Genomic DNA, 24,389 nt, shown 5'->3' on the forward strand with positions numbered 1-24,389 from the left:
AGACAGGAGCTGTCTTGTGGGTGTGGGGCCCGCAGTAATCAATCTTCATGCTCTCATGAAACAGAAAAGAATTTTCCCTTGCCTGAGCCCCAAGGACGTGCCAAGAAGCAGTTTCTGCTAAGAGGGTGGAGGAAACTGTGAAGCCCTCACCCTGCTAGGAAGCCCACGTTCAGGGTGCTTGTTCATTTCCATGGATGTCTGTGTGACCTCTCCTCTCTGTCCTTTACACATGACCCCTCCAGTGGGCGTGATGGTGACACATCAGGAGGGAGCAGCCTGGAGGGACAGGGGCAGTTCTCAATGCAAGAAGGTAAAAGCCAGCAGTTCAGAACCAAGCCGGGTACGGTGGCTCACGCCTGCAATCCCAGCATTTTGGGAGGTCGAGGTGGGCAGATCACTTGAGGTCAGGAGTTCCAGATCAGCCTGGCTAACGTGATGAAACCCCATCTCTACTAAAAGTACAAAAATTAGCCGGGTGTGGTGGCACACACCTGTAGTCCCCGCTACTCCGGAGGGTGAGGTGGGAGAATCACTTGGACTGAGGAGGCAGAGGTTGCAGTGAGCCGAGATTGCTCCACTTCACTCTAGCGTGGGTGACAGAGCTAGAGAGTCTCAAAAAAAGAAAGAAAGAGAAAGAAAGAAAAAAGAAAGAAAGAAAGAAAAAGAAAGAAATCAAAAACCAAAAACCAAACTGAAAATACTGAATTTACTCTAAATACAAGTCTGTTATCAGCTCCAGCATGGAATCAGAGAGCAGGAACCTAGGCTGGGCTCTGTGCCAGGGTAAACTAGAGGATTCATTAGCTTGCCTATGCCTCAGTTTCCCGTCTTGAGAGGCACCTGCCACTCTGTCCTAGAGTTATGCCTGCAAGGAGAAGAACTGGAACTCCGCATGCCAGAGCCGCACACGGCCCCGCAGCGTAAACAATGCCGTCGGCCATCTGTGTCCAGGCCTAGAAGCTCAGGTCACAGCCGGTCTTCCTGTCCTTGAGGGACTCCCACCAAGAAGTGGGAGGAAGCAGTGCTTCCCTGCCAGTGGAGGAGGGAACGCTGGCTACTGAATCAAACTGCAACTGAGTTTCTAAAGTTTGTGATACTGCATAGCAGAGAAGAGGCGAGATTTCTTTTCTTTTCTCTTTTTTGAGATGGAGTCTCGATCTGTAGCCCAGGCTGGAATGCAATGGCATAATCTTGGCTCACTGCGGCCTCCACCTCCTGCGTTCAAGTCATTCTCCTGCCTCAGCCTCCCAAGTTCAAGTCAGGCTCCTGCCTCAGCCTCCTGAGTAGCTGGGACTACAGGCACATGCCACCACATCTGGCTAATTTTGTTTTGATTTTTATTTTTAGTAGAGATGGGGTTTTACCATGTTGGCCAGGATGGTCTTGATCTCCTGACCTCGTGATCTGCCCGCCCCAGCCTCCCAAAATGCTGGGATTACAGGCATGAGCCACCGCGCCTGGCCGAGATTTCTTTCAAACAGTGAGAGAGAAAGATGACATTTCTACACAGCAGTGGCCTTTTCAGAGTTGCTAAGCAGAACTTAAAGATGAGGAAAAATCAAATGAAGCTTCTGTGTTGTTAGAACCTCAGACACACATTTCAGGGGAGAATTTGGACTTAGTAAGAATGGCATCAAGACAAGGAGGTGACACTGAATGTGCCTGGTCAGGTCGCCTTCCTGTCAGTAGCGGAATTTGCAGCGGCAGGGGAATTAAAAAAAGAAAAAAATCAGAGAATGACGGACTTTACTGTGAGTATCTTAATAAACAGCTGTTGCCTCACCCAGGATTCTAGTATTGCAATCCTGACTGCTGGCAAGTAAAAATCAGGTTGAAACCCAGGATCGTTCCCTATGGTTTGTCTTCCCCGCAAAGCCATGGGAGACGAGAAGGCTCTCGGGACGGCTGCCATCTTTTCTGTTGGTATAGCCTCCCTCACCTAGAGCTGTCATTCATGAAGAATGTATTGCCTTTAGCAATAGATCATAATGGCAAAAAGATAATTATATTAAAAATGTGATCAAGGCTAGGTGCGGTGGCTCATGCCTGTAATCCCAGCACTTTGGGAGGCTGAGGCCAGCAGATCACCTGAGGTCAGGAGTTCGAGACCAGCCTGGCCAACATGGTGAAACCCTGTCTCTACTAAAATATAAAAGTTAGCCAGGCATGGTGGCATGCACCTGTTGCTTGGGAGGCTGAGGCAGGAGAATCCCAGCTGCTCGGGAGGCTGAGGCAGGAGAATCACTTGAACCCGAGAGGCGAAGACTGCAGTGAGCTGAGATTGTGCTACTGCACTCCAGCCTGTGCAACACAGTGAGACTCCGTCTCCAAAAAGAAAAAAAAAAGAAAGAAAGAAAGGAAGGATCGCCAAAGAGCAGCTTAACCTGATTTTCCCAGTAGCCTCGAATTTCACCACAGGCATGAGAAGTCCTCATGAAAACACCATAGTGGTATGTAATTACCATTCTCATCTGGGCCAGGACTGCTGTTCAAATGCTCCCAAAGCCAAACACGGAGGAGTAAGGCTAAGGAACAGGGAGGGAGGAGCGGGCGGTAGCTGGGCTTCTGAAATTCGGGAGTGCCCTGGGACTCGGAGGGATGGAAGAAGTCAACCGTGCAGAGGAAGGTGTTTCAGAGCAATGTGGCCACAAACGGCCCTGCTGTGCGGTCCTTCTCGGGGTTCCCAAGGGAGCCTACCTGGGGTGTGACCACCACATGATGCCTACTCTGTACTTACGCCAAGCTTTTCTTCTGAAATCTGATTAAGAAGACTGCTAGAGTCATTCCAGGATTTGGGGTTTTTAATAATTACAAAGAAAGAACGGAGCTACACAATGCGCCATCCCCCTTTCCCATCATGACAAAGCGGTCCCAGGTCACAAAGTGTGACCTCCACCCCACGTCAAGTGTTTAAAGAAGCAATTCCAGAAGGAAGACAAGTGCCTTAAAAACACTGTGTTCAGAGTGACTCTGTGGGGCGGTATGTGTGGGATGGGGATCCTCGAAGCCGGGCTGGGATTACGTGGCCCACGTACACTGAGTCAGGTCCACGAAAAGGAGCGGGTCCTACAGGTCTCCCAGCTTAGCGGGGGCCTGTCCTCTCCAACACGGGGGGCCTGGCTGCCGCCCACGGCGTGATCAAATGCTCTCTGTGGGCTGTCGCCGAGGAGCTGCTGAGAAAGAGAAAACTCTCATCTGAATGTTCCGCCTACTCCTCTGTGCCCTGTATGACAATTTCTCAGTTACAAAAAAACCCTGTTTCGACACTAACAGTCGAAGAGGGTGAGAACAATGATGTAATGCTTACAGTCACGGACCAAAATATGGTATTTAAGTGAGAAACAAATAAAAATCCAGCTCTGTTGGGGAGCCACCACACTGAGGACTGAAGATTAAAGAACTAGGAATGGAAGTGCTATAGGGGAAAAGGAAAAGAATCGAGGTTACTCCGAAGACAGTAGCGGGGGAGCCCATCGGCTGAATCCTTCTGCCTGTCTATTTGGGGTAAAGATGGGAAAGATGATGGCCGGGATCCTCGACACGTGGATATTTACACACTTGAAGATACTAACTCACAAGTCTATAGAAACGTGCAATGTTGAAACCAGAAAGAAATCACAGGAGATGTTTAGCCCAGCCCATTTATTTTACATACAAGAAACTGAGAATCCTCAAGTTTAAGTGAAAGGTGCAGGCCTCCTTCCCATCTAACCAATGGCAGAGAGAGGACACTTGGTGTGGTGACTGCCACCAACTATCAGCTGGGCAGCTCTGAGGATGGAGGTGCTCACCCCGACACTGTGCTGCATGGAACCCCGAGTTTCCAAGAGTTCATCATAATCCCAAGCCCCACATCAACTTCTAGAAGTGCAGTGATCCCTGAATTAACACCAATCCTCTAACTCACTGAAAAAATACACTGAGATGTTGACCAACTGTTCTCTATCTCCTTTTAGAGAAGAACAAGATGAAACATGCTTAAACTATTTTAGGCAAGTTAAGGCTGAGCTAGACCAAAGATGTCTAGCGAGGCTTTGCAGGCAACACTGCAACTAAGTTCCGGAAGGAAATGAACGATTCCTTCCCTGACAGCCTCAGGAACGTAACAGCCCAAAGAAAGCACCAGTGTGCACTTCTGCTTCCAGACAGAACAACCCATCAGCCGTAAATGTTCCTTCTTATTTCTGAGTGACATCCATCATGGAATAGTGTGGCTGTGGCTGTGCACTCCACCCAAAATATTGCTAGGTGATGAACTATGACTGAACAAGGCTCAATAAAAAACATTCTCAATGGCGGGAGTGGTGGCTCACGCCTGTAATCCCAGAACTTTGGGAAGCCGAAGTGGGCGGATCACGAGGTCAAGAGATTGAGACCATTCTGGCCAACATGGTGAAACCCTGTCTCTACTAAAAATACAAAAATAAGCTGGGCGTGGTGGCGCGCTTCTGTAGTCCCAGCTACTCGGGAGGCTGAGCCAGGAGAATTGCTTGAACCCAGAGGGCGGAGACTGCAGTGAGCCCAGATCGTGCCACTGCACTCCAGCCTAGTGCCTGGCAACAGAGAGAGACTCTGTCTCAAACAAACAAACAAACAAACAAACAAACAAACCAAAACACACACACAAAAACATTCTCAACTAGCCCCAGTGGCAAACATCTGTAATCTCAGCACTTTGGGAGGCTGAGGCAGGAGAATCCTTGAGCCCAGGGGTTTGAGACCAGCCTAAACAACAAAGTCAGACCCTGTATCTACAAAAGTTTTAAAAATTAGCCAGGTGTGGTGGTGTGCACCTGTAGTCCCAGCTGTGCAAGAGGCTGAGGTGAGAGGATCACCTGAGACCAGAGGGAGGTGGGGTCGAGGCTGCAGTGAGCTATGATCACACCACTGCACTCCAGCCTGGGGGGACAGAGCGAGACCCTGTCTCTTAAAAAAAGAAAAGATAAAGATAGAAAACAGGCTGTCCTCCACCAGTGTATCATCTCCTGTCTCGCCAATTACATGATTGATATGGATGTTTTCTGTGACTTACTACTGACGTTTACTGATTCAGATATTTTAATTAATGCAGCTGAGCATGCAATATACATAATTTTAATAATGTCCTCAGCTGACTTTTATCTCTTGTTGCCGACACCAAGGGGAATGTTACTGGTCAATACCATACTGGAAACCATCACGGTATCCCGAAGAGCCACTTTCTACCAGATGGCCCATCTGGTGATCACCAAGTACAATTGTGCCAGTCCTCTCTCCAAGCCCCGGGAGTCTGTTCACTTCTCCCAGATCCTCCAAGCAGCAGCCTGCGACTCTGGGCCTCTGCTTCGCCTGCCTGCTCTGCACCTGCCACTCTCTTTACTTTTGCTTAAGTCTTACCTGTCCTCCAAATCTACATCCTCCAGAAGTTTTCCCCTGGTCATTCCAACCCTTGATGATCCCTCTCATTCCTGTATTTTTTAGAAATAGGGTTTCACTCTGTTGCCCAGGCTGGAGTATGGTGGTATGCTCATAGTTCACTGCCACCTCAAACTCCTGGGCTCAAGTGATCCTCCTGCCTCAGCCTCCCAAATAGCTGGAACTAGAGGTGTGTGGCACCCCACCAAGCTATTTTTTTTTTTTTTTTGAGATGGAGTCTCACTCTGTCACTCAGGCTGGAGTGCAGTGGTGTGATCTTGGCTTACTGCAACCTCTGCCTCCTGGATTCAAGCAATTCTCTGCCTCAGCCTCCCAAGTAGGTGGGATTACAGGTGCCCACCACCATGCCCAGGTAAATTTTTTTGTATTTTTAGTAGAGATGGGGTTTCACCATCTTGCCCAGGTTGGTCTTGAACTCCTGACCGCATGATCCACCCGCCTCGGCCTCCCAAATTGCTGGGATTACAGGTGTGAGCCATTGTGCCCAGCCTAATTTATTTTTAAAGAGACAGTGGTCTCACTACATTGCCCAGGCTGGTCTCGAACTCCTGGGCTCAAGTGTTCCTCTCACTCTGGCCTCCCCAAGATGCTGGGATTACAGGCATGAGCCACTGTGCGCAGCCTTCGTACCTGTATTGTAATGTTGCTCCTGAAATACACTGCCTCACATGAATCTGCATGGCCCATGAGCCACAATCTACTGGAGAACATGCTGGCGTTAGCAGAGCCGGCCCTATGAGCCGCCCACAACTCAGTGATGTCAATGGGGATGCCCTGCACCTCTTGGTATCAGTGAAGTGATGCGGCGCCTCCACAGGTCACGGTCCTTGTAAAGGGCGCGTACAATCCAGGCCGCCACCACACGTAAAAGGGTGAAGTTCAAAGTGCTTACCGTCCTGCTGCCTTCTCCTAAGGCACCCTGTGCAATGGGATACTTCGAAAAAGAGCACCATTTTGGGTTTCTTCATTATTAGAGAGCTCATTTAAATGGAAGCAATAGCTTCATGTCGGCAGAATTAACAATGCAGCTCCCAATAGTCATTTAGATAGGGCACAGTGGCTCATGCCTGTAATCCCAGCACTTCGGGAGGCGAAGGTGGGCGGATCACTGAGGTTAGGAGTTCGAGACCAGCCTGGCAAACACGGCGAAACCCCATCTCTACGAAAAATACAAAAATTAGCCAGGTGTGGTGGCACGTGCCTGTAATCCCAGCTACTCAGGAGGCTGAGGCAGGAGAATAACTTGAACCTGGGAGGCAGAGGTTGCAGTGAGCCAAGATCACACCAGTGTACTCCAGACTGGGCAACAAGAGCAACACTCCATCTCAGAAAATAACAACAACAACAACAACAACAACAATAATAATAAAACGGTGATTCACAAATTGAAGCCAACACTTCTACCTTTCAAAAGTCTGAACTCAAGCTATAAACTTATAGATTGCCCTGAGGGGAATGGAAGCTTTTCCTCCTCTACATTCACACATTTCTTTCTAAATACAAAGACACCATGCTAGGCTGGGAAGAGACAGCAACCCTCTGCCCATGGCTTGGGCCCAGGGGACAGTGTGGTCCCTGAATCAGAAGTGGTGGCTCTCTCTCCCTCCTCCCTCACAGCTGCCGAGAAGGGCTGGACTCTGCCCTGTTCCAATGGAAAACTTGACAGCAGGGATGAAGCTGCAATTTCTGTGCTCAAGATCCAAAATGGTGTTCCCAGGGCCTCGCAGGGAGAATCCACAGCTGGGGAAGGAGGTGGGTGGCCATCATGCTGGTGCACTCGTACCAACACCCGTTTCGCCTTCTTCCTGTCACTCCTCTAACTGCCGGACTGCATACGCTTAACAGTCCAACTGGAGCTGGGCGTAGCGGCTCACACCCGTAACCCCAGCACTTTGGGAGGCCAAGGCGGGTGGATCACCTGAGGTCAGGAGTTTGAGACCAGCCTGACCAACATGGAGAAACCACGTCTCTACTAAAAATACTAAATTAGGCCTGGCGTGGTGGCTTATGCCTGTAATCCCAGCTACCTGGGGGGCTGAGGCATAAGAATTGCTTGAACCCAGGAGGAGGAGGTTGCAGTGAGCCAAGGCTGCACTTTGGATGCTTAGTACAAAGAACTAGGGGTTGTGATTTCAGGAAAAACAGGAATGCCTGGCATCGCATCGCAGTACAGATCAGGGCTGACTCACGGATGAGAGTGACTCGGTCAAGGTCTGAACCGGGTTCCTCCATCAGTGTTTCTATCTCAACATTTGGAATGTTTGCTTGTGTCTGCACCTTATCGCTCTCAGTGTGTCACTGTCAATCACTCAGAAACAGATGCATGCAGCATCTCCGGAAATGGAATCTGGGATTCATCCAAATTAACTCCCAGCCTCCAGTCAGGCCCAGAACCAAATCAAATGGGATTTCTACCCAACTGTGCAAAAGTTTTCAGGGGAAATCACTTCCCCGCTATGAATACCTGATTCCAGTGTCCCTCAATCTTTTTATTCTTTCCCCCAAGGGAATTGAAGGCAGCTGGGATCACATGTCAAGCTCAAATGCTTCGGATGACTGAGTTGACACGTGGTGACGACACCACACACGCACAGGCACGCGTCTGCACATGCACCGTCCTTACCCACCTAGCCCGGAGGTCCACAGGCAGTGGACATCACACACCCACAGGCACGCGCGTGCTCACACACAGGCACGCGCATGCACATGCACCGTCCTTACCAACATAGCCCGGAGTTCCACAGGCAGTGGACATCACATCTCCTTTGCCCTCCATTTTTGACAATCCAAAGTCACTGATCATTATTTTGGACTCCTCATCTTGACTGTAGTACAAGAGATTTTCGGGCTACAAAGAAAATAAGAAAAAAAAATTACCAACCACGTGTAAAGCTGAGTTAATTGTGGAAGACTCACTCAACGGCAAAACCTACTCATGATGTCAGGATGTCTTGGACCTTTGGATACAGTAGATGCATCAGCTAAAGCAGCAGCCAACAGAAACGATGCAGAGAGCCCAGCACAGTGTCTGGCACAGACAGGCCTTCAATCAATGTCAGTCCCTTTCCTTTACTAATATCTTGTCTGCTTCAAAAAACACAACAGGCCACGCCCAGTGGTTCACACCTGTAATCCTAGCACTTTGGGAGGCCGAGGCAGGTGGATCACCTGAGGTTGGCAGTTCAAGACCAGCCTGACCAACAAGGAGAAACCCCGTCTCTACTAAAAATACAGAAATTAGCCAGGCATGGTGGTGCATGCTTGTAATCCCAGCTACTTGGGAGGCTGAGGCAGGAGAATTGCTTGAACCTGGGTGGTGAAGGAAGGAGAATTGCTTGAACCCGGGAGGCAGAGGTTGTGGTGAGCTGAGATCGTGCCATTACACTCCAGCCTGGGTGACAAGAGTGAAACTCCATCTCAAGAAACAAAACAAATAAAACACACCATATTCTGAGGCCACCTAGAAAGCTGACTGCCTTGCAGACTTGTGGACTCAGGTCTGGGGTTAGGAAGGAGACTCCCGGAAATGAAGTAACTGCAGGTGCTTCTCTACTCCTTCTCACGAGTGATTTTTTCTGGAATCCAAGGGTCTCTGTTTCTGCCCTCAGTAACGTCCCCTGGTGCCCTGGAGTTCTGGGACATATGCTACATCTGAGCCCCTCACTAAGGCCAGCCAGCTCCTGCTCGCTCCCCTGCCAGGGAAGAGGAGGGATGTCCTCCCGGAATAAATGAATCTGGAATTTGGAAGACACAGCACTTTCCAGCCGTGTATCCTTAAGGGTTCTACACTTCTGTTGGCCTTTCTGTGAAGTGTGGGTTGATTTCACCTCTTGTCTGTTACTCTCAACAGTGCGCAGGCAGCAGGTATGCGCACCAGAGGCCTTCCTCCATTTCTTACGGTCCTTGTGTCCCTGTCTTCACTACAGTTCTGCAACACACAGGAGGGGCTGGGAGTGGAGGCTCGGGGGTTGGCAGGGGAGCCAGTGAAGGATCCTTTGTGTAGTGTTTTATGAAGAATTGGGGAATCTCATTGCTCCTAGCAAGGAAGCAGGTGGGGCTTATGCAGGCTGGAAAGCTACAGCCTTGGAGCTAGTCCCTGCACTACTGGCTGCACGCTGAACACAGAGGCGCCTGCTTCTTCTTCTTCTTTTTTTTTTTATAGAGCTGTTGTACTTGATGACTCCTGGATTCATCATCATGGTGATGATTTATCACTGGGGGAGACAACGTCAAGGACTGTCATCTCTGCTGTTGTCCAGGAATGTCCACCCCCCAGATAATCCACAGCCAGTGAATAAGGAATCGTTTCTGTCATTTATACCAAATTAATGGGAGCACAGCAGGAAGAATCTGACTTGGGAAAGGCATCTGCCCACAGAACTGCCCATGCGGCTCTCCCACCAACCCCAGGGGGAGACACCTTCCCTCTGTCAGCGGTTTGTGGTGAATTTTGGGTCGGACTTGAGTAACTATTCTTATGTAGAGTGTGAAAAGAAAATAAATCTCAGGACCCCAAAATTACTAAACCAGAGGGAAAAGTCAAGCTGGGAACTATGCAAACCTGCTTCCGTCTTACTCCTAAATAGCATAGCTACAAAGACAGACAAAAAGCCACAATCCTCCCTCGTGATTCACCAAAAAGGAAATTTCTTGTGGGCAAAGGACAGACAAAACTCAAAAGTCTGGCTGGGTGCGGCTCATGTCTGTAATCTCAGCACTTTGGGAGATTGAGGTGGGTGGATCACCTGAGGTTAAGAGTTCGAGACCAGTCTGGCTAACATGGTGAAAATCCATCTCTACTAAAAGTACAAAAATTAGCTGGGTGTGGTTGTGCATACCTGTAATTCCAACTACTAGGGAGGCTGAGGCAGGAGAATTTATTGAACCTAGGAGGCGGAGGTTGCAATGAGCCAAGATCGCACTATTGCACTGCACTCTAGCCTGGCTGATGCAAGTGAAACTCCAAAAAAAAAAAAAAAAAAAAAAAAAGAAGTTAGATGTCCTCCCTCTGCTAATGGAGACAAATGTACCAGATTGCTTCCTCTGCCCTGTTGTTTCACTGAGCCAGACTATGGCATGAGTGACAATTCCTGTAAATTCTGTATTCAGTGAAGGGCTAGTCAGAGATTGAAAAGCATGCAGCTGTTTGTCTCTTATCTATCTAAGACCTTGAAGCCTCTGCTTTGAGTTGTCCCACCTCCTCAGACCAAGCCAAGGCGCACCTTACACGTATTGATTGATGTCGCATGTCTCCCTACAATGTATAAAACCGAGCTGTGACCAACCACGCTGGGCGCATTGTCATCAGGACCTCTTGAGGCTGTGCCGCAGGGGCATCCTCAACCTTGACAAAATAAACTTTCTAAATTGACTGAGACCTGGCCGGGCATGGTGGCTCACGCCTGTAATCCTAGCACTTTGGGTGGCTAAGGTGGGTGGATCACCTGAGGTCAGGAGTTCGAGACCAGCCTAGCCAACATTGTGAAACCCTGTCTCTACTAAAAATACAAAATTACCCAGGTGTGGTGGTGGGTACCTGTAATCCCAGCTACTCAAGAGGCTGAGGCAGGAGAATCGTTTGAGCCTGGGAGGTGCAGGTTGCAGTGAGCTGAGATGGCGCCACTGCACTCCAGCCTGGGCAAAAAGAGAGAAACTCCATCTCAAAACTAAAAAAAAAAATAAATTGACTGAGACCTGTCTCAGAAGTTTTGGGTTCACAGAGTGACTTGACTTGTTTAGAAAAGTGGTTCTCGGCCTGTTGCGTGGCAGAGTCGCCTGTGAGCGTGCTCACTGACCGGGTATCTTGTCCTTCAATGGGTCTGAGATGGGGCCGAGGGCTGTGGATTTCAGAGCTCCACAGGCGGGATTCTGATAGGTCACTATCGCAGTGAAGACATTTTCAGAACTAACCAAGAGTCTCTCCTTGACTGAACTTGAGGCAGGCTCCTCCGAGTCCCCTGCTCTCCTCGGCTTGACCTTGGCCTTGTCTATCCTGCCTCTGCTAGGCCTGAGCGGCCCCGGCTTAGCAAGAGTCGGCTACGTCAGAAAATCCCGCCACCACTGGTATCTGATCAAGTTCTTCATCCACCCCACCCCGCTGACAGGACTCCTGCTGAAGGCAGGCCGAGGCGATTGAGGTGACACAGGAACTAGAAAGAAATGATTTCAGCAGATAGTGAGGGTAAAAGAATCCTCGGTCAGGCTTCCCTTCTAACAAAAAGCAGCCCAAGACATTATTTTTTTTTTTTTCTAACAAAGAACAGCCTGAAAAGTCAAGCTGCAAACATAAGTAAGCAAGCTGGAAGCTTTCATGGGTGAACGCTGGCAGCTGTGCCAACAGGAAAGGCCACCGGGGGCCAGGCGTGTTCAACATGGCCGCTCCATCTTCCCTTTTCTTTGTCAGCCACGTGTATGGTACAGAAACAGGCATCATGTGGCTGGCCAGGCAAAGAACCCATCGGTGTAATAAAAGATTGGGATGGGGGCAGCCAGCTTTTCATGCTCGATGCAAATGGCACACCTGGTCCACCCAATCTTTCATTCCCTATGTAAATCAGACACCACCTCCTCAAGCTCAGCTACTAAACCCCCTGCATTTTACCGCAGACTACAACCCCACTTGGGACCCCTCTCTCTGCAGGAGAGCTCTGCTTTCTTTTGCCAAGTAAATCTCTGCTCTAAACCTCACTCGTGTGTCTGCATCATTAACTTCCCTGGCATGAGACAACAAACCTCGGGTATCGCCCCAGGCGACAAGGCCACTTGAGGGATGGCGGTTAATAGTCACTGTGACATTAATTCTGTGGATGAAGCAGGAGACTAGAAGAAAATCAACTGTCTGCTGAACAATGGTTCCAATGAGTTTGTTGTTGTTGTTTGAGATGGAGTCTCACTCTGTCGCCCAGGCTGGAGTGCAGTGGCACAATCTCGGCTCACGGCAACCTCCGCGTCCTGGATTCAAACGATTCTCCTGCCTCAGCCTCCCGAGTAGCTAGGATTATAGGCGTGTGCCATCACACCCGGCTAATTTTGTATTTTTCATAGAGACACGGTTTCACCCTGTTGGCCAGGCTGGTCTCGTACTCCTGACCTCAGGAGATCCATCCACCTCGGCCTCCCAAAGTGTTGAGATTACAGGCATAAGCCACCACTCCTGGCCCCACTGAGTTTTAAAAGAAAGTAAAGTGGCCAATCCGTGGAAACAAGAATACCGTCACGCTTAGAAAATGGGCGGCAATGCTCGCATCATCAAGTCCGTGTGGTTCATGCTTTCTCTGGATGTTTAGGGATTATCCTTTGCTGAACAGTAAGGATCCAATCATGGGAGCTGAGAGAGGACAAAGTTGTTTCTGATTTTTTATCTTCCTTGTCCCAGGACTTCTGCAGCTGCAGAGGTGGTGAGGGGTGGAGAGCACGTGACTTCACCCTGCTAAACAAGGCATAATCCCGGCAAGGGGTGGCCAGAGCATCCCACACATCCCTCCTAGAAAAGGTCCATTTGGGTCAATAAAATGCTCTTTTGAAGACCAATTATGCCCAAGAGGGTTAAATTAACTGGTCATTCACAGTTTAGATCAATACTCTTAATTGGCCCAAAACTTAGTAAAGACAGCAGGGCTTTTCCTGGGGGATGGGAGTGGGGGAGGAGGGAAGATGGTGGGGGAGAGGCAGGCTCAGGGAGGCCCCAATCTCCAGCAGGAGGGCCGTGGGGTTGGGTGGCCTACATTGCATCACAATTCCTCCTGATGTTCAAAGAGGTCTGGAACCCACCGGAAAAATTAGGTTTTCTGCATAATCATAGCATCTTTGCAAGACAACTGGTGGCCAATACCTGAGTCAGAATATCAACCCCAACCCTTTACAATAATCCACATAATAAACTCTAAAAAGATCTATAAAGACACATGCACACGTAGGTTTACTGCAGCACTGTTCACAATAGCAAAGACTTGGAACCAACCCGAACGTCCATCAATGATAAACTGGATATAGAAAATGTGGCACAGACACACTCTGGAATACTCTGCAGCCATAAAAAAGGATGAGTTCATGTCCTTTGCAGGGATATGGATGAAGCTGGAAACCATCATTCTCAGCAAACTGACACAAGAACAGAAAACCAAACACCGCATGTTCTCACTTATAAGTGGGTGTTGAACAATGAGAACACACAGACACAGGGAGGAGAGCACCACACACTGGGGTCTGTCGGGAGGTGGGGAAGAGCACTAGGAAAAATACTAATGTAGATGACGGGTTGATGGGTGCAGCAAACCACCATGGCACGTGTATACCTAAGTAACGAACCTGCACGTTCTGCGCATGTATCCCAGAACTTAAAGTATAATAATAATAATAATAATAATAAAACTAAAAAAAAAAAGATCGTAATCAACAGACTTCTGGTAACATTTATGTTATCCACCATCACATTCCTAATCCAGTGATTCTCAACCAGGGGCAATTTTGCCCCCCAGGGGATGGGTATCTGGCAATGCCTAGGGGCATCTGCAGCTGCTACAACTCTAGACGTGGTACTGGTATCCGGATGCTGCTGTAAATCCCACAGTGCCCAGGGCAGAATGCCAATGGCGGAGGGGCTGAGAAACCCGTCCTAACCACCGAGGCAGGAGCTGGCACTTCCAGTCTCAGTCACTTCATTTTGCAAAAAGAACAACTGATTGTCTCTAGTAGCTTCCTGGGGCAACAGGCCATCGCATGGCTTTCTACAGAGAGGAGGGGGTGTAACTGCAGGAGGGCTGGGGCAGGAATCCCATTGTTGCACTAAGCTTACGTTAACCTGATCAAACTCTCTATTGCTCGGGCTCGGTTGTTTTCATTTTAACTTTCTTAGCTGTCTATGCAAATTTAATAGTCCAATTTCAACTTCCTCCTCATAGATCAAACTCCTCTGTGCCTCCGAAAAGAGATCACAAAAAGGTCCTAAAATGGCAATGTTCTTTACATAATGACAGGCCCGGTGATCTTAAGGTTCCCCAGGATGGAAGCTGCAAGCAGTTCTCCAAAAGCATGACGTGTGCTAATTAAAACCGGTACCTCCCATACAGCCAATCAGCATTTCTAAGGCAGACATAAACACTGCCCCTCCTGGATACGGCTTAACTGGTTAGAAACTATTTTTCTAATAAGTCAGACACTAGCCCATCGCACCACATCCCTGTGGTCACCATGCTAATGTGTTCAGAGAGAGCTGCCTGTGGTATTCTGGAAGCACAGAATTGGCATTTGTGGGAGCACAAGAGAGTAGAGAAGGCCCTGAGGCCTGGCACAGAGGTGCCAGGTCGGCTGAGCTACCCCTACCCAGCACCTCCAGGCCCTGAACAGGTATTTTCTGCGGAGCATGAAAGTCGAAAGGGATCCACTGAGATTCCCAAAGATCCTCATCCAGTGGTTTTCCAAGAGCAGCTCCCAGACTGGCATCCTCATCTCTGTAGCCCTGTTAGAAAGGCAAGCTCTCAGACCACCCTAGAGACCTACAGAACCACACTGCTGGAGGAGGAGCAGTAGTCTCTATTTTCACAGCCCTCTAGACAATTCTGAGTGGGCGAGCATTCAGGAACCACTGCCTGGGTAAATGGAACATGACGACATGAAGAAAAATCACGGTGGTAAGTTTTTTTTGTTTTGTTTTTTGTTTGTTTGTTTGTTTTCCTGAAACAGAGTCTGGTTCTGCTGCCCAGGCTGGAGTATAGCGGTGCAATCTCAGCTCACTGCAACCTCCGCCTCCTGGGTTTGAGCAATTCTGCCTCAGCCTCCCAGGTAGCTGGGATTACAGGCAGCTAATTTTGGTATTTTTAGTACAGATGGGGTTTCACTATCTTGGCCAGGCTGGTCTTAAACTCCTGACCTCATGATCCACCTGCCTCGGCCTCCCAAAATGCTGCTATTACAGGCATGAGCCACCGTGCCCAGCCAGCCCTGAGTCTTTATGAAAGAAGAAGCTACAGCACTTTATTCCTTGATACCAAGTAGCAGGTGTGGAAACTGTTTATACGAAGGTTTATGACTGGTTCTTTAAATTGATTTTGATTTCCCACAGTTGTGTACAGCATAGCTTCAAGAGAATATGATCCTCGTGCCTATAATGAGTGGTGGGTACACGTGCTGGGGTGGAATTTTTGTCTTGACTGGTGCCGTAAGCTCTGGGGGCTGGACCTGTCCACATCCTAGAATGAAGCCACATTGCAGCTTTGGGGCAACTGCACTGCTTTCTACTGTTTCTCAAGTCGATATGTCTGATACCCACCTTGGGTACCGTGAGTGTGATATCCACCCTTCAGTACTGTACGTTTGACATCTGTCCTTCAGTGTCTACACAGACCTGGGAGGGAGGGGCCTATACGCCCATATACGGCCCAGATCCTTCTGTGCCAATGGGTGAAGGCTTTCCAAAGCCTCATTAGGAAACTGTAAGAAAGGAACCTGCAGGATATTGGGAGGCGGCTGCCATCGCAGCTCTTTTAACCTGTCTTTTCCCCTTCTATTTCTCTTCTCCCTCTTCTGTCTGTTTCCCTTCTGTTTCCCTTTGCTTTCCTCTCACAGTGTCTGACCGCTGCTGCTCTCTGTCTTTTACACAGTGTGTTGTGCTGAAATGGGGCTGGAATTGGCAGAGGTACTGCAGAGCCGCACAGGGAGAAGGGTTTCTGCAGCCTACATGTCTTGAGCAAAACGATCTCTTAGAAGGGCTTGAAGCAATATACGACCCACCTCCCTGCAACCCTTTGGCTACATAATGGGTGTAAAAGCTCATGAACAGAGGCCAGCCATGTGAATCTTCATCTTCTTCCAAGATACTTGTGGGTCTGGATCCCAAAGGCCCTGACAACTGAAAAGACACAAGTGCCACCATCCATCACACGCACTCTACATCAGAGCAGCCATGCCCCCACCGGCATCAGCCCTCTTGGACAGGTGCACGGTGGGCTGCAGAGTGGCTGCAGGACGCTGCTGAGTGATGGCCTCACCTTGAGGTCTCTGTGGACGATGCCCATTCTGTGGAGATAGTACACAGCGTCCAGGACTTGGCGTATCAGAGTGCTGGCATCCTTCTCCGTATAAAACCCCTTCTCCACTATCCGGTCAAATAGCTCTCCACCGGACACCCTGGCAAGAAAGAACACATTAGGAGTTTGAGAGAATCCGTTGAATTGTGCAGGGAAAGCTTCCAATGTGATAAAAGGCCCAAACTTTATTTCAAAAATGAATCCAGTCTCAGGTTTAAATGTTGACCCCCATTCCTCAGAAGCTATACCCAGGAAATGTGTCCATGCCATAGCAGCGCAAATGACTGGACCAAGGTAAAGGAAGTTTGAAAAACCAGGACCCACGGCCCAGCCTGGGTCTCTCCAGGCCTCTGCCTCTGTTCTGCTCTGATAATGTAAAGTTTTTTTAAAAAAACCCTTCCTGAATAGCAGCATCCTCCGATACAGGGAGACGACACTGGATAAGACGTCTCCTTTTCATAAGACAGTATCCTTAAATGACCGACAGTGTTGTGGGCAAAGCGCTGGTCTGCCAACAGGATGTTTGACCAAGTTCTGCTCCTAACGTACTGAGTTATGAACACTCCCTGAATCCCTGGACCTTGATCTTTTTATGTGTAAATGAGGGGATGAATCTAGTCAACCATTTCCAACAGTGCGTAGGAACATGCCCTTGGAATGATCAGAACCTCAAAGCCACTTGTGATTTATGAAAAAGGCAAAAAGTCAACACTATATTTCATTGCTTTGCTTTGGTTTGAGTGATGCTGTATCCTTTTTATTTGCTTTGCATTTCAGATTGTATTTAACATTTTATGACATTTTTAAAAATGGGATTAGGTTGGCAAGGGCCAAGACGCCTTGCGGGGTAGGGGGCAGCCTCTCTGGCACCTTTCGGCTCTGATATTTGACGCCACTCTGAGTTCAACAAAATAACGGAAGTGTAAGAGCCAGAATACAAACAGCTCAACCACGGCCCTCCAACTCATCTCAGATCATTAAGCCTTCTTGGAAATAAATTTGAAGGGATTTATTAACACTACTGAAAAACAAGAGAAACATGTTCCAAAAACAGGATGAGACAGATTTGAAATACTAAAATCAAAAAGCAGCTTAAAAACAACTCTTAAAGCTTTCACAGATAAAGCAAAAGACAAGCCCTACAGTAACACACACTCATACACACAGAGAAAGGATTCATTTTCTGCAAGTCATGGCAATTTACATGCAATAACTGATCCACTGAAACCTTCTTTTAAAAAAACAAAGAACGCAACGCTGCAGCTGTAAAAGGCCTGCATGCTAGTCTCTGCCATTACCTGCAGTCGTGGCAAGCAATATTGTGCTTGGATAAGATTTCATTTCCAAGGCAAACTGATAATCTAGATAAGAAAGAAAGGTGCTCAGGAGAAATAAAAAAGCAATTCAAAGAGTGAAAGAAATGGAAGCGACTGGGAGAAACTACATTTTAACGACCGCGTTGTCTAAATGATCCAAGCTTAGGTAAGCCAAGAGCCCAGGATGTCCCTCCTGACACCAACTTCCCTCCAGCCGTCATTTTTCAAGAAACTTCCTCTAACAAGTTTCAACATCTGAAACTCTTCAGAGCTTGAGGACGTACCACAGAGGCAGACTGCTGTTAGGGACAAGGAGAGTCTGTATGCCCTGGAAGCATTCACTTCTCATTTTTGAGACAGGGTCTCATTCTGCAGCCCAGGCTGGAATGCAGTGGGATGGTCACAGCTCTCTGCAGCCTTGACCTACAGGGCTTAAACGATCTTCCCACCCACCTCAGCTTCCCGAGTAACTGGGACCACAGGCATGCGCCATCGTGCCCGGCTAAATTTTGTATTTTTAGTAGAGACAGAGTTTCATCATGTGGCAGGCTGGTCCCAAACTCCTGGGCTGAAAGGATCCTCCTGCCTCGGCCTCCCAAAGTGCAGGGATTACAGGTGTGAGCCACTGCACTCGGCCTGCATTTACTTAATTATTTATTCAATCACTTACTCAACATTCCCTGGGTGTCCATTACATGGCAGCGAGCATGCCCGGAAGGCAATCGAGGTAGCTTTTGCTGTAACAGAGGGGCGTCCGTTTAGACTGTGCCCTTCCATGTCCTCTAGCAGAGGTCCCCTGTCAGTAGTGATCTCCCTAACTGGTGTTTCCAGGGCCTGCTTCCCACCATTCTGCCTGCTACCGCCTCCTCTCCTCTGCAGCTGCTGGAAGACCTCTGGCCAGAACGCTCACCCCTTCCACTGCTCCTACCACCTCCTGCCCTTAGGACGCCATGATCCACACCTTGCATGACCCTCTGCCTCCCTCAAATCCTACCTGTCCTTCTTCTCCTTCTGCCAAGATCCTCTCATTCCTCACACTATATGATATATAAGGTATGGACGAATTCTACTGAATGAAAAGATCTGCATAAAGTATTTCCTGTCTAACGGCAATGCGATAGGGCAGCAACGCAGTGAAACTCAAGCATCTAAGTGTAGCGTGGACTGTTGCAGAGTCTCAATGCCCTGCACATTTACCATTCTGCTTCTTACATTTCAAATTGCAACTGTTTCCGAACATTTCATGGAAAGAACTTGGTTTCCTTAGAAACCGAGGCACAAGGGGAAAGTTCAGAAACTTGCCAATAAGGAAATATGACAAAGATATTGTCATATATTTTTATAACTAAATATATCTTAAATCTGCAAATCTCTTTGTACGTTTCAAAATTCTCCTTAAGCCTGCATTTCAAAAACCTATGGTACTGTTATGAACTGAATGTTTACATCCCCAGAATTTATATGCTGAAGACTTAATCCCCAATGTGATGATGGTGTTTGGAGGTGGGGGTCTTTAGGAGGTGATTAGGTTTAGATGAAGTCAAGAGGGTGCAGCTGGGAGCGGTGGCTCATACTTTGGGAGACAGAGGAGGTGGATCATCTGAGGTCAGGAGTTCAAGACCAGCCTGGCCAACATGGTGAAACCCCGTCTCTACAAAAATACAAAAATTAGCTGGGCTTGATGGCGTGTGCCTGTAATCCCAGCTACTCAGGAGGATGAAGCAGGAGAATTGCTTGAACCAGGGAGGCAGATGTTGTAGTGAGCCAAGATTGTGCCATTGCACTCTGGCCTGGGCAACAGAGTGAAAATCTGTCTTAAAAAAAAAAAAAAAAAAAAAAAAAAAAAGAAGGTGAGGTCCCCATGGTGGGATCAGTGTCTCTGTAAGAGGAAGGAGACCAGAACGCTCTCTTTACCATGAGGACACAAGGAGAAGGCAGCTGCCTCCCAGGCAGGAATGGAACCCTCACTATAATCTTTCCAGGCTAGCACCCCCAGACTTCCAGCCTCCAGGACGGTGAGAATATACATTTCTGCTGTTTAATCCAGTCTACATGGTATTTTGTTGCAGCAGCCAGCACTGACTCATTCATAAAACCAGTTGTAAGGTAGACAGGGCTACTACCACTGTCCCAGAATCACTGCTGAGGAAGGAAGTCTGGCATCGTGGCGAGCTGCACATCCCAATTTCAGGCTCGCAGATCGTGCTTAGGTTGGCTACTTGGCTGCTGAGGTGACCGACCGGGAGATTTTTTTTTGTGTCAGTCACCTTCTATGCCAAGCCTCTTGTGTGCATGTCTGAAAGCTTCACATCAGAAATGAAATTCCCCAATTAAAACATGCAGAGCATCGGAACGAAGTTAGAAGGGAAAGGGGTCAGGTGAGCGGGGAAAAGGAGTAGAACCATAACAATATATCAATAAACAAAACGAATAAATGAGGACAGCACGTTGGCTCATGCCTGCGATCCAAGCACTTTGGGAGGTCAGGGCGATGAGGCTGCAGTGAGCTGTGATCGCACCACGGCACCCCAGTCTGGGTGAAAGACCAAGACCCTGTCTCCAAAAAAAAAAAAAAAAAAAGTGAATTAATGGTATAATAGCTATGAGGAGAGAGGCTCAGCTTCGTAGAATGCGTATCTAGAAAGGTAAACAGACTAGCAAAGATTAAGGAAGCAGAAGACAGACAGACGATAAAACAATTCTCTGCTCTTCTGAATTCCAGCAGAGGTTTGTTTAGAACAACCTGCTCTGCATTCAGCTTGGGTTTGTTCAGTTCCTAATCTTCCTTGCCTAAGACACTATACTGCTATTGTACTGTGTGTGAATTTTAAATATGCAAATATGAAATAGTTTGATATAATAATCTCAGTAAAATTTCAGCATGTTTGCCAAATTTTACATGATGCAAATCCTTTCCAATTAAGAAGGAATTGTCAAGAAATGTAACATCATTTTGAAGTTGCTGGACCGAGTAAACTAAACGCTAATGATACAGTGGTACATTGCAATGCACTCTAATCGAGTTAGTATGCAATGACTTATTAGTCCTTGGTCAACCATGCTGCTATTTACAGGCATTCAAACCTTCTCTGTCTGATTCTGGTAGATATCTTGTTATCTTAAAATTTACTGCTAATTGTAATTTCAAGTATTTTATGTCTTAGAACAGTATCAACCACACATTCATTAAAAGGGAGCACTTCTGTCAATGCTGGAAGCAGGCTCCAACAATCCATTCTGCTCCAGAATGGAAGCTAGATGTAATAAAGTAATATGAAGAGGGCCAAACAGTACAATGCTGTGAGAGCCCTCCGAGAGATACCAGCCACGATGCTAAGATGATACAAAGAAGTGGTGGCACAGCAGATACTTGAAATTCACCTTTGAAATTCACAAAGGCTGCCCCATGCCAAGGCTGGGGGAGTGGACAAGACACAAGGAGCATGCTGAAATGGGCCCCGGAGCAAGGCTGGTTATAAATGTGTTTTCTAAGCACCATTTCTCTTCTTTATATTTAGTCCTAAGGGGAAGATACTTTTGAAATCTGTAGGCGGTGATGAAGAGAGGCTGCAAACAAAGCATTTTTCAACTGAGAAATCCCAAGGTCTGGAAGGCAGATATCTACCTTTTTAACCTGGCTTGGAGAAAGTTAGTTCCCATCATCTCCATCTTTTCCTCAAGCAAGATCTACCTTGGCAGAACCTGAGATTTTCCTCTTCCCACAAAGGGCAGCTGCCCGTCACCCCACCCTGGTGCCTAGAATCCCCGTTGCTGCATTAGGTTTGGTGCCCACCTGCACACACTCCCTGCTCCTGGGGGCCTCCTTCACCCACTTCTGGGAGATTAAGATTTCATTTCATGCAACCTCTGCCCTCAATATTTTCTGCCTTCAACAAATCCTACTTTAATAACTTTTAAAATCTTTATTCTTAGAATTCCATTTCACAGTATCTTCCAGGCCTAAATCTGTTCAGAAATTTCCAAAATACGAACACATGCCTTTCCTAATAGACTGGCTGTATTTAACCACCTGTACTCGGTTATACTCTGATTCTGGGCGTTTTGCCTTCTCCATATTGGGGCGTTATGGACCAAACTGTGTGCCCCTAAAATCCATATGGTGAAGTCCTGACCCCCCAGTACACCTCTGAGTCTGACTGCCTTTGGAGACAGGGCCTTTAAGGAGGTAACGAAGGTTTAATGAGGTCGTATGGATAGGCCCTAATCCAACAGGACTGGTGTCCTCATATAAAGAGGAAGAGACACTGGGAATTCCATGCACATGAGGAAGGCCATGCCAGGACACGGCAAACGGTGTCTGCAAGCCAAGGAAACAGGCCTCAAGACAAACCAACCCTGCTGACATTCTGATCTTGCACTTCCAGCCTCTAGAACTGTGAGAAAATCAACGCCTACTGTTTAAGCCGCCCAGTCTGTGGTATTCTGTTACATTAGCCCAAACAAATACACCAGGCAACATAAAGGATCTTCCATACTCACGCAATACACCTTTGAATATACATTCTCTTTTTTTTTTTTTTTTTTTTTTTTTTTTTGAGACAGAGTCTCGCTCTTTTGCCAGGTGCCAGGCTGGAATGCAGTGGCACAATCTCAGCTCATGCAACCTCTACCTCCCAGCTTCAAGCAATTCTCCTGCCTCAGCCTCCTGAGTAGGTGAGACTACAGCCATGCACCACCACACCCAGCTAATTTTTATATTTTAGTAGAGACAGGGTTTCACTATACTGGCCAGGACGGTATCGATCTCTTGACCTCGTGATCCGCCTGCCTCAGCCTCCCAAAGTGTTGGGATTACAGGCGTGAGCCACCACGCCCAGCCACATTCTCTTTATCTACTGCTTCCAGGTTTCTTGGAGGAAACTCACCACCATGTTCGTTACTTTATTGTGCTTTGTTTCTTCACCAAATCATGGCACGATCTCGTATGCACCCAGACAATAAGCTGTCTGTTTCCAATGGGTGCGCAGTCCAGTGCGGGAGATTGACACACACAGCCAAGTAAACCAGGGTGTGAACGGCTTTGAGAGTGGAGGGAGGCGGAGGGGTGAGGGTGCTTTGGAAGACATCCAAAGGACACCCAGAAGGGACTCCTGGGATGGCGCAGGAGGAGGTGAATCTGAGCTGTCTTAAAAGGAGGAGCAGGCTAAGCGTGGTGGCTTACACCTGTACTCCTAGCACTTCGGGAGGCCGAGGCGAGCGGATCACCTGAGGTCAGGACCTGGAGACCAGCCTAAGCAACATGGCGAAAACCCATCTCTACAAAATATTAAAAAATTAGCTGGGTGTGGTGGTGCATGCCTGTAACCCCAGCTACTCAGGAGGCTGAGGCACGAGAATCACTTGAACCCGGGAGGCAGAGGTTGCACTGAGCCCAGATCATGCCACCGCACTCCAGCCTGGGTGACGACAGAGCAAAACTCCATCTCAAAACAAACAAACAAAGCCAAAACAGTGCATAAGGAAGCACTAAAGACACTTAAATTTTTCTTGGGAAACTTGCTTGCTGAGACTGATAAAGAAACTCTACTTACGGATTACTTATAAAAAAAAAAAAGCTAAAGGATTTGTTAAGAAATTATCACCATGCTCAAGATATCAACAGAAAATAGTTAATCTTGTCTAACTTAAAGCACCTGTTCACAATGTAAAGAAGGTAAGTTAATGACAAATCATTTTCATTTTCTTTTTTTTTTGTATCCCAAGACAGTGAACCACATCTTGTCCATGTTGAATTGCCGGTCGGGCACGGTGGCTCACATCTGTAATGCCAGTACGTTGAGAGGCCGAGGTGGGTGGATCACAAGGTCAGGAGTTCGAGACCAGCCTGGCCAATATGGTGACACCCCGTCTCTACGAAACATACAAAACTTAGCCGGGCATGGTGGCGTGTGCCTGTGATCCCAGCTATTTGGGAGGCTGAGGCAGGAGAATTGCTTGAACCCAAGAGGCGGAGGCAGCACTGTAGCTGAGGTTGTGCCACTGCACTCCAGCCTGGGCCCTGGTGACGGAATGAAACTCCGTCTCAACAACAACAACAACAACAACAACAAAAAAAAAAAAAAAAAAGAAAAAAAGAAAAAAAGAATTGCCAACACAGACAACTTTTCTATTCCAGTGGGAGAGGGAGAGAAAGTAAGTAAGTAGATTGATGAACAAATAGATATATTTGAAAGTGTTGGCCAGGTGTGGTGGCTCACGCCTGTAATCCCAGCACTTTGGGAGGCCGATGTGGATAGATAACAAGGTCAGGAGTTCAAGACCAGCCTGGCCAACATGGTGAAATCCCGTCTCTACTAAAGATACAAAAAATTAGCCTAGCGTGGTGGCGGGTGCCTGTAATCCCTGCTACTAGAGAGGCTGAGGTAGAAGAATCGCTTGAACCCAGGAGGCAGAGGTTGCGGTGAGCCAAGATCACGCCACTGCACTCCAGCCTGGGCGACGGAGCAACAGAGTGAGACTCTGTCTCAAAAAAAAAAAAGATAATCCAAGAAAGGCCTAACAATGCCTTTGAAAGAGCAAAAGTGAAATAAACCTTGCTTGCCTACTGCTCAGCCTTGCCAAACTTTACTCTTTACTCACCGTCTTCGTTGGTGAAGTCTCGGTGGCATCTGGG

The 24,389-nt window shown here is 47.9% G+C and overlaps 1 protein-coding gene across 4 annotated transcripts in view; it reads right to left on the reverse strand.

The window, feature by feature from the left end:
• The window catches only part of CAMK1D (calcium/calmodulin dependent protein kinase ID), a 469,993-nt gene that overhangs the window by 49,565 nt on the left and 396,039 nt on the right, over positions 1-24,389 (reverse strand). For all 4 annotated transcript variants that reach the window (XM_074405035.1, XM_039478792.2, XM_039478791.2 and 1 more), the window contains 2 exons: positions 16,401-16,539; positions 8,137-8,263 (listed from right to left, as the gene is read on the reverse strand). In XM_074405035.1, coding sequence (XP_074261136.1) covers positions 8,137-8,263; positions 16,401-16,539 — 266 coding nt within the window. The remainder of the gene's footprint in view (positions 1-8,136; positions 8,264-16,400; positions 16,540-24,389) is intronic.

The sequence above is a fragment of the Saimiri boliviensis genome, chromosome 8, assembly GCF_048565385.1.
Source record: "Saimiri boliviensis isolate mSaiBol1 chromosome 8, mSaiBol1.pri, whole genome shotgun sequence".
In the NCBI taxonomy this organism is placed as follows: Eukaryota; Metazoa; Chordata; class Mammalia; order Primates; family Cebidae; genus Saimiri; species Saimiri boliviensis.